This window comes from Gigantopelta aegis, chromosome 11, assembly GCF_016097555.1.
Source record: "Gigantopelta aegis isolate Gae_Host chromosome 11, Gae_host_genome, whole genome shotgun sequence".
Classification (NCBI taxonomy): Eukaryota; Metazoa; Mollusca; class Gastropoda; order Neomphalida; family Peltospiridae; genus Gigantopelta; species Gigantopelta aegis.
The window spans coordinates 2,050,501-2,062,768 of record NC_054709.1 but is presented as its reverse complement, the minus strand read 5'-3'; the positions used below and the strand labels follow the sequence as shown (position 1 = coordinate 2,062,768).

General features: G+C 36.2%; 1 protein-coding gene across 9 annotated transcripts in view; it reads right to left on the bottom strand.

The window, feature by feature from the left end:
- LOC121385568 (CLIP-associating protein 1-like) overlaps positions 1 to 12,268 on the bottom strand; it is a 222,876-nt gene that overhangs the window by 20,928 nt on the left and 189,680 nt on the right. For 8 of the 9 annotated variants that reach the window (XM_041516292.1, XM_041516291.1, XM_041516293.1 and 5 more), the window contains 5 exons: positions 7,040 to 7,183; positions 6,475 to 6,561; positions 4,977 to 5,360; positions 2,951 to 3,017; positions 1,370 to 1,402 (listed from right to left, as the gene is read on the bottom strand). In XM_041516292.1, the coding sequence (XP_041372226.1) occupies positions 1,370 to 1,402; positions 2,951 to 3,017; positions 4,977 to 5,360; positions 6,475 to 6,561; positions 7,040 to 7,183 (715 nt within the window). The remainder of the gene's footprint in view (positions 1 to 1,369; positions 1,403 to 2,950; positions 3,018 to 4,976; positions 5,361 to 6,474; positions 6,562 to 7,039; positions 7,184 to 12,268) is intronic. The other variant, XM_041516296.1, reaches the window with a different exon arrangement.

Genomic DNA, 12,268 nt, shown 5'->3' with positions numbered 1-12,268 from the left:
GTTGTGAGTTACACACTTGTTGTGAGTTACACACTTGTTAAGAGTTACACTGTGGGTCAGTAGCTATAAAACTAACCAGTGTTACACTGTAGGACAATGCTATAAAACTAACCACTGCACACTTGTTGTGAGTTACACTGTAGGACAGATGCTATAAAACTAACCAGTACACACTTGTTGAGAGTTACACTGTAGGACAATGCTATAAAACTAACCACTGCACACTTGTTGTGAGTTACACTGTAGGATAGATGCTATAAAACTAACCAGTACACACGTGTTGAGAGTTACACTGTAGGACAATGCTATAAAACTAACCACTGCACACTTGTTGTGAGTTACACTGTAGGACAGATGCTATAAAACTAACCAGTACACACGTGTTGAGAGTTACACTGTAGGACAATGCTATAAAACTAACCACTGCACACTTGTTGTGAGTTACACTGTAGGACAGATGCTATAAAACTAACCAGTACACACTTGTTGAGAGTTACACTGTAGGATAGATGCTATAAAACTAACCAGCACAAGTTGTACTGGGTATGAACACAAATTGTCTACATGTTGGGCCGATTTCTCATTGCTGGTTTATCCATTATTTGTCTTTTAAAAGTAAGTTCAAACTCTTTTAACTGAAATTTTCATTTCACAGTGCAACTTCTATTTGAATCGTAGATCAAAATCATCTCAAACCAAGTTGAGATTAAACCTTCGATATTGCACTGAACAGTCTTGTATAGAACAGATGTTTGGAGTTTTGATAAAAAATCTGGAAATGTTAATGTTGGTGATCTGATACTGAGCTGGTCTAAAAAGACGGTCCCCATTCAAAATGTGTGCAAAGCATCAGCCGAAACCATGTCCAAAGTTTTGGACAGAGAATACGGAAAACCCCCAGAAGATAAATAGCAGAAAACCAGGAAACATTGCACAGTTAAACCTTTTTTTTGGTTTAACGACACCACTAGAGCACATTGATTTATTAATAATTGGCTATTGCATGTCAAAACATTTGGTAATTTTTGACAGTCTTAGAAAGGAAACCCACTACATTTTTCCATTAGTAGCAAGGGATCTTTTACATGCACTATCCCACAGACAAGATAGCACATACCAGAGCCTTTGGTATACCACTCTTGGTGCATTTGCTCGAGATGAAACACTGTACAGATGAGTTTATAAAAAAAAAGGAATGTCAGAAAACTTTCAATTTGTGTAATATGAGGCTGATTTTTGTAAATTAGTCCTGAAATGTGCAACTTCTCTGATGGATATGTTAACAGGGACTGTGTTTTAATTCTCAACAATGTGCAGAAACAAGCATGGCGGAAAGCGGAGATACCATTTGAACCTATGTCAGTCTTACCCGGCTGACGTAAGCCTAAAGTTTTCCATCGAGCTAGGAAAGAAAAAAACAAGTGAAATTAAATATTTTAAAAAAGAAAAGAAAAATAGAAGAAGTAACAGAACAAAATAACACTGAACCATAAAACTTTAATAATGAGCTAATTGTCATTTTTATACAAGCTTTAAAGATTTATTAATTTTCATTCCAAAACATTGATTAACAAAACTATAACTGATGTAATCATTTTGTTAAAACTCTATTTGTTTGTTTTTAGTTGTAACAAGGCAAAATCAAAGACATACAATTAGTTAAAAAAAAAAAAAAAAAAAAAAAAAAAAAAACAGCCCTCTACATTAACTTTTCCATCTAGGAGCCAGACGGTGCCTACTTGTATTTTTATAGAGATAGTAGAAATGTTTTAGTCGCCAATTGAAAAAAATTGTCATATATGTGACCAAATTGGTCACAAAAAATAGGGCTGTAAATAATATAACAATAAAACAACAGAATAAATAAATAAATAATATAAAACTAAATAAACATAAAAACAAATATATAAAGAACAAAATAAATTAAAGCTAAAAAACAACAAACCCAAATAATAAAAAAAGGAAAAAAGTTGTATGTGTGGTCATGGAAGGCAACGCCAAATGATTATTTCTCAACTTTGGTACAAAATACGAAATATCTGTATCGGTTATTTTATTCCCAGTATATTAGACAAGATATTAACAGAAAGATCAATGTTATATTCTGAACACAAGTAGAATTTACGTAAATATGTTTTTCTTTTGAAAACAATAGCTTGGAAAACTATATAGATAAGACGAAGCCACTTTGATATTTATGACGTTATTATCCTGTTCAAGGCGGCCATGCTTTTTGTCAGACTACTCTGTTCCCAACAACTTTTTTTACTGGGCAGGGCAAGCTGGTCATGTTGCCATGAAAAAAGCTCCATGTCATCAATTTAAATTTTGAGATAAACCTCTAGAAATGGAAAACAGCGCAATCCAAAATGGCCACCATTTATTTCAACCAGATCGAAATCACGGAGTATGGTGAAAGGGCCAACTGTCAGTCATGTAATTGCAGGAGTTTTGAAGAAATACCTGAGCTGAATTAAGTGAAATAGTGTTCCTAATTCACGGTGGTCGCTATACGCAAACTCGTATTTCATCCTAATTTTGACAACTATGAGGTAAGCCATATCTCTATTTTACTGCCAACTCTCACGAGTTTTAAGCAATAAGTTTTTGTTTTATGAAAAAATACATTTACGTAAGTGCAAAAATGTGTGCGCAAAACAGGGTGGTTGCAATACAAAAGTGCATACGAGACCCATGTTTTTATGCCTATTGGATAATAAGTGTCTGCACATTCAACTAAATTTCACAAGTTTTTGCCAAATATCCTTTGAGACGTACTGAAAAGAACAGATTGACTGGAATAATACAGAAGAAGAACAAGAAGAAGAAGAAGAATTAAAAGAAGAAGAACTCTTAACAATTACAGTAAGACTCCACTGCTTAAGTGCAGGAGCCCTACTAAACAATAAATAAAACTCAAATAAATTAATTTAAATTCATTTTTGTTTACCTTCATCGCTCTCGAGGTTAAAACCTGCCTCAGCCAGTGAAGACTTATTGTGTTCGTTCAACGTGTTCTGAAAAACAAAACAAAACATTCACACACTCGACCAGGCCTTGTTTCTTTATATCACACATATTTATTATTCTGGAGAATGGCTGCACAATGCATAAGCTCTATCTATAGCACAAATGTACATAAGATTGATTGATTGAATGTTTGTTTAACGACACCCCAGCACAAAAATACATATCGGCTATTGGGTGTCACAAATGGTAAGTATATGAACATATTTATATACACTCATGTAAAACCACAGTGTAAGGAGCTGTGGGGGGGAAGTATAATACAATATATAAAATCAAGTTAAGTATATCTTAAAATTTTGTATAGAAGTCAAAGTGTTTTAAAAACTTTACAATTAACATTGGATGGAATTTAAATGATTCCAAAACATTTCTGTTGCCAAATATATCATTTCTTGTCGGCTTGAGATGATCACACTCCACCAAAATCAAATGTACATAAGGTGCCAATCTATAAAGTATGTACACTCGGGGGAGGAGAGAGGGGGTTTGTGAGGCTTTACGTACAAAGAGTGTATAGGAAGAAGAAAAAATATTTTATTTAACGATGCACTCAACACATTTTATTTACGGTTATATGGCATCAGACATATGGTTAAGGACCACATAGATATAGAGAGGAAACCCGTTGTTGCCACGGGCTACTCTTTTCGATTAGCAGCAAGGGATCTTTTATATGCACCATCCAACAGACAGGATAGTACATACCACTGCCTTTGTTACACCAGTTGTGGAGCACTGGATGGAATGAGAAATAGCCCAATAGGGCCACCGACGGGGATCGATCCTAAACTGATCGCGCAAAAAGCAAGCGCTTTACCACTGGGCTACGTCCCGCCCCCCAGAGTGTATAGGAGGGACCACTCCAACTGAATCACTTTTCAAACCTGTATGAACCCGGTCTATGTCGGTGTGTCGTTCTGTCAGTGTTAGTATTTACTAGTGTATAGGAGGGACCACTCCAATTGAATCACTTTTCAAACCTGTATGAACCCGGTCTATGTCGGTGTGTCGTTCTGTCAGTGTTAGTATTTACTAGTGTGTAGGAGGGACCACTCCAACTGAATCACTTTTCAAACCTGTATGAACCCGGTCTATGTCGGTGTGTCGTTCTGTCAGTGTTAGTATTTACTAGTGTGTAGGAGGGACCACTCCAACTGAATCACTTTTCAAACCTGTATGAACCCGGTCTAAGTCGGTGTGTCGTTCTGTCAGTGTTAGTATTTACTAGTGTGTAGGAGGGACCACTCCAACTGAATCACTTTTCAAACCTTTTATAAGCAATGATCGATGATGAAATTGCAACCGATTCCTAACACTAGTATTTCCTTCATCTGTCAGGCTAAGCCCACAGCTAAACACTGATGGGACATGGCAGGTGTGTGTCATGGATAGCCACATGAGACAAGCACCTGTCATGGTTGGAGAGACAAGGACTGGGATGTGGAGGTGGAAAGCGAAAGAAGTTGAAAGATAGGAGTAGCTGCCAGATCGGGAAGAAATGAGATGGGAAGAAATGAGATGGAAGTCAAAGGTTAGTTCATTTTGTTTAACGACACTACTAGAGCACACTGATTTATTCATCATCGGCTATTGGATGTCAAACATTTGGTTATTTTGACACAGTCTTAGAGAGGAAACCAGCTACATTTTTTCATTAGTAACAAGGGATCTTTTATATGCACTATCCCACAGACAGGATATCGCATACCACAGCCTTTGATATACCAGTCGTGGTGAATTGGCTGGTACGAGAAATAGCCCAATGGGCCCACTGATGGGAATCGATCCCAAACCGACTGTGTATCAAGCGCTTTACCACTGGGCTACTTCCCGCCTGCTGGTAGTCAAAGGAGACAAAGGAAATGGGGCAGTGGGATAAAAAAAAAAAAAAATAATAATAATAATAAAAAAAAAAAAAAAAAAAAAAAATAAAAAAAATTATTCACCTCGTCTTGATAATGTGCTGGGTTGTAATGCGACATCTTCTTGCCCCCGTCCAGCCCGTCGGGACTGTCATTGCGCAGGTCCTGAATGCCCGAATCCTGTGACGTAAAGTCCCGTTTCTTCTCCACGTCATTGTAGTGGTCCAGCTTGCTCTTTATGCTCAGGTTCTGAATGTCCGCCGACACTTTCTTCATCGACGTGTAAATATCCTCCGGGTTGAAGTTCTCCGTCTCGCTGTCATCGGGGTAACTCAGGCTGGAGCGCTGCTGTCGCGGCCGTTGGTGACCGCTGGGCGGGCTGGTTGCGTTGCGCGGAGACAGCACGTCGTGAGTGCCCGTACTAGCACTTGTTCCGATGTGACTGTGTAAAATCTTCGTGGCACTATCCTATTGGAGAAAATAAACTTTTTAGCGACAGAAAACAGGGCCGGGATATGTCATAAATCTGTCGTATGCTACAACATCACTATGGCATGTGCTTGAGTGAAATAACACCCTACAATAGGTTTACGACATCACTATGGCATGTGCTTGAGTGAAATAACACCCTACAATAGGTTTACGACATCACTATGGCATGTGCTTGAGTGAAATAACACCCTACAATAGGTTTACAACATCACTATGGCATGTGCTTGAGTGAAATAACACCCTACAATAGGTTTACGACATCACTATGGCATGTGCTTGAGTGACATAACACCCTACAATAGGTTTACGACATCACTATGGCATGTGCTTGAGTGACATAACACCCTACAATGGGTTTACGATTTCGTAGCGCTAAGATAGCTTAAAAAATATGGGCCCTGGGCTTTAGATTGCATCAAAGTTAAAGTTTGTTTTTGTTTAACGATACCACTAGAGCATTGATTTATTAATCATCAGTTATTGGATGTCAAACATTTGCTAATTTTGACATATATTATTAGAGAGGAAATCAGCTACATTTTTCCATTAGTAGTAAGAGATCTTTTATATGCACTATCCCACAGACAGGATAGCACATACCACAGCCTTTGATATACCAGTCATTGTGCACTGGCTAGAACAAGAAATAGCCCAATGGGCCCACTTACGGGAATCGATCCAAAACCTACCATGCATCAAGCGAGCGCTTTACCACTGGGCTACTTCCTGCCCCCTTAGATTGCATCAAAATCGAAGCGATAAACGTGCACAAAATACTTAAGCCAATAAATTAACTACAAACTATATTTCATCTGAAAAGCACTGAAATGTTAAGTTTTAACGTGCTTGAACCTTAATTGGATATAAGCACGAAAATCAGTTGGTATTAAAATGAAATGTTGAAAATTAATGCAATAGTAAATAAACAAAATTTAAACTTGATTTACAAGACAAATGAATTTCTTCCAGCACTTCTCCCTAAATTATCTGGAAGAAGAAATGACTTCTCCCTGTTTTGTCAATCTAGCATGCATCGTGTATACCACGGTCTATCACCCTGTAACATTTAAGAGTAATTTCGAAAACTAACCTGGAATGTTTTGGGCATCACGGACAACATGAGAGAAAATTCAGGAGGATTCAAGTTGAACAAGGCCATTAAAACTAGCTGTGCCTGCTGAAAATAAACAATTAAAATTCAGGAGGATTCAAGTTGAACAAAGCCAAACATTTGGGGCAATATGTGACAAAATACATGGTTTAAAAATGTTCTAACATTTTCAACATAACAATATCACAGACATCGACAATAGAAACAGTTTATTTTAATTTTTTTTCAAACATTCACATAATTCTGCAATATACTGCAATATATATAGCAATACATATGCCTTCATTTGAAAAATACATGTGACTTTGATTAGGCCATAATGTCTTCTTATTTAAAAACCACATACATGTACATGCATTGTATTTAATAATAATAAATTTTTTAATAAACTGAAAATAAATAAAATACTAACTTGTAACCAACCCCGTAATAAAATCACTGCACAGATTACAGAAAACAAAAAAACAAAAAGTTTTTTTTAAAAGATATAAAAAAAGAAGAAGTTATAGTTCATTTATTATTTCTGAAATCTAACCAACCGTACCTTTCTAACTTCTACACTCTTCGGTTCGGTGGTCCATGTAATTATGCGCGACACTGCTAACCGTGAGTCGATGGAGCTGACAAAATCTGACGGGTCCATTGTCAGAATTAAATTATGCAAATAACTTAGCATGGCTATCTTCACCTGTTAAAAAATAAACATACATGCAGTTGTGACAAACCTCTCTCAATGTCGCACAGTTCTACGAATCTGTTATTGCACTAGATATTTCTATGCCTTTGATCTCATTAATTGGTAAATATATCAGTAACATTTTAAATTCATGTCTCCACCCAAAAATAAGATGGTTTTAAATAATATCATCAACTAAGAATTAACCCGGTCTATTACAAATGAAATATTGCAGATAGACAGTTAATTCTTAGGTTGACGATACGTTAACATACATGTACAAACATGTGTAACTAGGTATTTGGTATACAACCATTCATTAAGAGGCAAACATTGATATACATAGAGCTACATGGATGCCGACACAATAATATGTCAACATGCAGCCGTATGCCATTGACCAACAGCTCATGGGCTGACACAGTATTATTTTGGCATACGCTGATATATACCACATATGTATGTTGACAGACATATGCCAAAATACAGCTGTATGTTGACATACAGCCTTGTGTTTATAAACAGCTATATACTGACATATGATCAGATGTTTACAAACAGCTATATGTTGACATATGACCAGATGTTTACAAATAGCTAAATGTTGAAATGCAGCAAGATGTTTACAAACAGCTATATGTTGACATATGACCAGATGTTTACAAATAGCTATATGTTGACATGACCAGATGTTTACAAACAGCTATATGTTGGCATATGACCAGATGTTTACAAACAGCTATATGTTGACATATGCCCAGATGTTTACAAACAGCTATATGTTGACATATGACCCGATGTTTACAAACAGCTATATGCTGACATATGACCCGATGTTTACAAACAGCTATATGTTGACATATGGTCATATGCTGACAGCCATTTGTGGACACTACCATAAGCCACCAGCCATGACACTAAAATAAAAAAACACTTGACATGTAAAACCATCATTATTACAGAACTTTACGGTTCCAGTTTCATGCAGTTTTGTCACCGACTACCAATAACAAATAAAAGAAGAAATAAAATTAAAATAATCATAAACAAGATCTACCAATATTCCAACTCCAAGAAATAACTACTGGTAATATAGATGTAAACCTTTCTGAGAGAAAAAGTCAAAACCTGCTAGACACTTGACAGGCAGAAGGCAGCAAAATCATGCTGCTTAAAAAGTACAAGTATCAAGTCTAATAAAAGAGGCTAATTTCCCAGAATTCTGAATTTTCAAGAGTGTCAATAAACTCATGAGCTTTTTTTATCTATGTTTATATCAAGCTTAATATTCCACCCTCCTGCCCCAGAATTGGCCATTGGCGATGTACAGGATCATCTTCATAAATCAAGGCTAATATTCGTTCCTCGTATTCAGCCTTGATACATGTCGTCAAGAAATCGTGCCACAAAATGCTTAAATTTCATTGGATGCGATGAGATCTGATTGCAACGAATCGCAACGCTCCTTATAGATTCCCTTGTTATTGTAAACAAAGATGGCAGCGTCAGCGTCCGGCGGTTAATTTTTGATATTCCTATCAAGATTTTCACATGTTACCGATGCTGTGATTGGTCAGCGATATCATTGTGTAAGGGACATAATCGGTGTTACAAATGTTCTTCCAATAGAGGGTGCTAGTAGTGGATATCAGTAATCTTGACTACATATATCAAGGCTGAATACGAGGAACGAATATTAGCCTTGATTTATGAAGATGGTACAGGATGGGCATGCCTGAGCCTCTTTTGGATATAGGCACCTTAAAAGAGATCCCATACCCAATATCAAGATTCTTATACATTTTTTTATTTTTTTTTAGCTTTATCGAGTCCAATGAGGTGTTTAATTTTGAGAATGATTTCCCAAATTGCTTCTCAAGTTCTAACATTTGCTTCCAGATTAAAATGTGAGAAGCAAAGATTTGCTTTCCAATCCACACAATGAACTTTGAGCTTCGAGTCCAACTTGCTGGTAAGGACAACCTATATAACACCCACTTGTCTGAAAATATCACTTCATGGTTAGATGATGGCACTTCTATGAATGAATGAGTGAATGAATGAAAGAGTGAGTGAATGAAAGAGTGTGAATGAATGAATGAATCAATCAATAAAAAGTTACAATTTAACAACAGCACTATTATTAATCATTGGTTGTTGGATGTGAAAATATTTAATATAATAATGGCATAATAATAATGAATGAATGAATGAATGAACAAACTCACAAACAAATCAATAAATGAATGAACAAATGAACAAATGAATGAATGAATGAATAAAAAGTAAAAGTGTGTTTTATTTAACGATATCCCCCCCACCTCTTGGATTTAGCTACTGGATTTGAAACATTCAATATATTGAATGAATGAATGAATGAATGAATGAATGAATGAATGAATGAATGAATGAACGAACGGATGGATAACTGAATGACACAAATCAGACTGTGTATCCGTTATATTATAATATATATATATATCTAAGTAAGATTTAAGTACCTCTTATATATAGTAGTGACATTACCTAGCTGTTTTAACTAAGCGTAGCAAACAAAGAAAACAAAACACTGCAGCACAAACTACAAGAACACTCGAAATCACAACTGAAACAGAGAACAAGCAAGCAGCTACACAAACATGAATACCTAACACTAAACATAGGTCACATTATCAAGGTCAAATAAAATCTTAAATTGAAGAGCATCAATAAAAACTCACATAAAGTAACTTTTATTTTAAATCTAGTTGCAAACACTATGTGTAAGCGAAATAAAATTTAAAACACATAGGTACAAATACCTTTATGTTGTCTCAAGACACCGTACCATTGGTTTTTAATGTTTTGATCATTAAAGATTATTATTAAAGGAATAGTTTAACAACACCACTAGAGCACACAAATTAATTAATCTTTGGCTACTGGATGTCAAACATTTGATAATCTTTTATATGCGCTTTCCCATAGACAGGAAAGCACATACCATGGCCTTTGACCAGTTGTGGTGCATTGGTTGGAACGAGATAAACACACAAACAAAAAGCAGAATACTAACAAGATTTCAAAAAGATATGTATTTGAAACACACATTTTCTAAGTAAAATGCTGTAGTTGAACCTGTTTTTAAAATAACTACTTGGTATGTTAGAGTATGATAAAAAAGTAATAAAAATAATAACTGTAATTAGGGTGAATCAGTTATCAGATAGCAGGCTACTACCATTTCTTTTCTTTGTTTAATGTCACCAGCCTCAGTGGCATCGGACATAAGGCTGGTAGGAACAGGGTTCGCAGCCCGGTACCGGCTCCAACCCAGAGCGAATTTTAACGACTCAGTGGGTAGGTGTAAGGCTACTACACCTTCTTCTCTCTCACTAACAATTAACAACTAATCCACTGTCCTAGACAGACCACCCAGATTCATATTTATAAAATAGACTTAACTGCAACATTTGATCAAAAATAATTCACTAGCTGTCGGGCATGGCAATAGTAGTTATTTACTAACCCAACATTGAATATCACTAGCCATGGGAGTGGGGCTACCATAATCTAGAAGAACTGTCGGGCATGGCAATAGTAGTTATTTACTAGCCCAACAATGAATATCACTAGCCATGGGAGTGGGGCTACCATAATCTAGAAGCTCTGTCGGGCATGGCAATAGTAGTTATTTACTAGCCCAACAATGAATATCACTAGCCATGGGAGTGGGGCTACTGTAATCTAGAAGCCCTGTCGGGCATGGCAATAGCAGTTATTTACTAGCCCAACATTGAGTATTACTAGCCAATGGAGTGGGGCTACCATAATCTAGAAGCCCTGCTGTTTGTCCAGGACAGTGGGTTTAATGTTTAATTGTTAGTAGTGAGTCATTAAAACTTGCTCTTTAAAGGAGCTGGTACCGGGGTACGAACACAGTACCTTCCAGCCTTATGTACGGTGGCTTAACCACGACACCATTGAGACCAGTTACAATGTTTAGTGATTTTAAGTGGTGAGCAATTAGTCACATCACACTCACACACAGATCAATATTAAACAATTCAAACAGCTGTTTTTGGCCTAGGTCTCAGTACCTACTTCTAAATTTTTATTGCAAATTCCTCACCAGCTACATGAGGGAGTGCTCTTGCTTTAGGATGGACAACTGAAATTTCTGTAGTCAACCTTTATTGATTTTTTTTGTATGGTAGCTACCAAGCAACTGTACTTCATAAAACTAGCTCGTAGCTCTTTGGGCATTGTCCCATTTTTCACAAAATATATTCTGACACAGAATTTGTATTAATTCCATGCAAAGGTGATCCACATATGGTGTGCAAACTGAATTAGCTCATTGAGTTTCCACAGTAAATTAAAATAAACAAGGATGCTGGAGGCAAAACATGCTTCTGTCAAATTAAGCAATCAATTTTTTTTTTTTTTTTAAGTTAACTCCCGCAGGGTCCATTAAAAAACCCATAATAACAATAACAAATATTTTAGAAAAGGAAAAAAGATCCCCAAATGCATTGCATGTCAGATATTCAACCAGTGGCGTAGTGTTGGGAGGGAGGTGCACATGAAAAGGCATATTTGAGGGTGCCAAATTAGAAATGGTGTACATAAAATACTTGAAATTGACCGGGAGCAGGCAGCAAATGTGATTCAAAATACACAATAAACTTCCTGATAATCAACAGAAGCAACTTTTGCTCTCCATCTAATGTTTGACAGCATTCCAGATCTATAGAGAATTCCTCATTTTCAAAATTGAAAACAAAAATCAGAAACATTATTAGTGTTGTTTTAAATCTTTTGCATTTCTGTTAAAAAGATTACACTATAAATTTACAGTTCTACGAGACTAATTTTGAGACTAGTTTCTAGACGTGAGATTAATTTTGAGACTAGTTTCTAGACCTGTGAGATTAATTTTGAGACTAGTTTCTAGACCTGTGAGATTAATTTTGAGACTAGTTTCTAGACCTGTGAGATTAATTTTGAGACTAGTTTCTAGACCTGTGAGATTAATTTTGAGACTAGTTTCTAGACGTGAGATTAATTTTGAGACTAGTTTCTAGACCTGTGAGATTAATTTTGAGACTAGTTTCT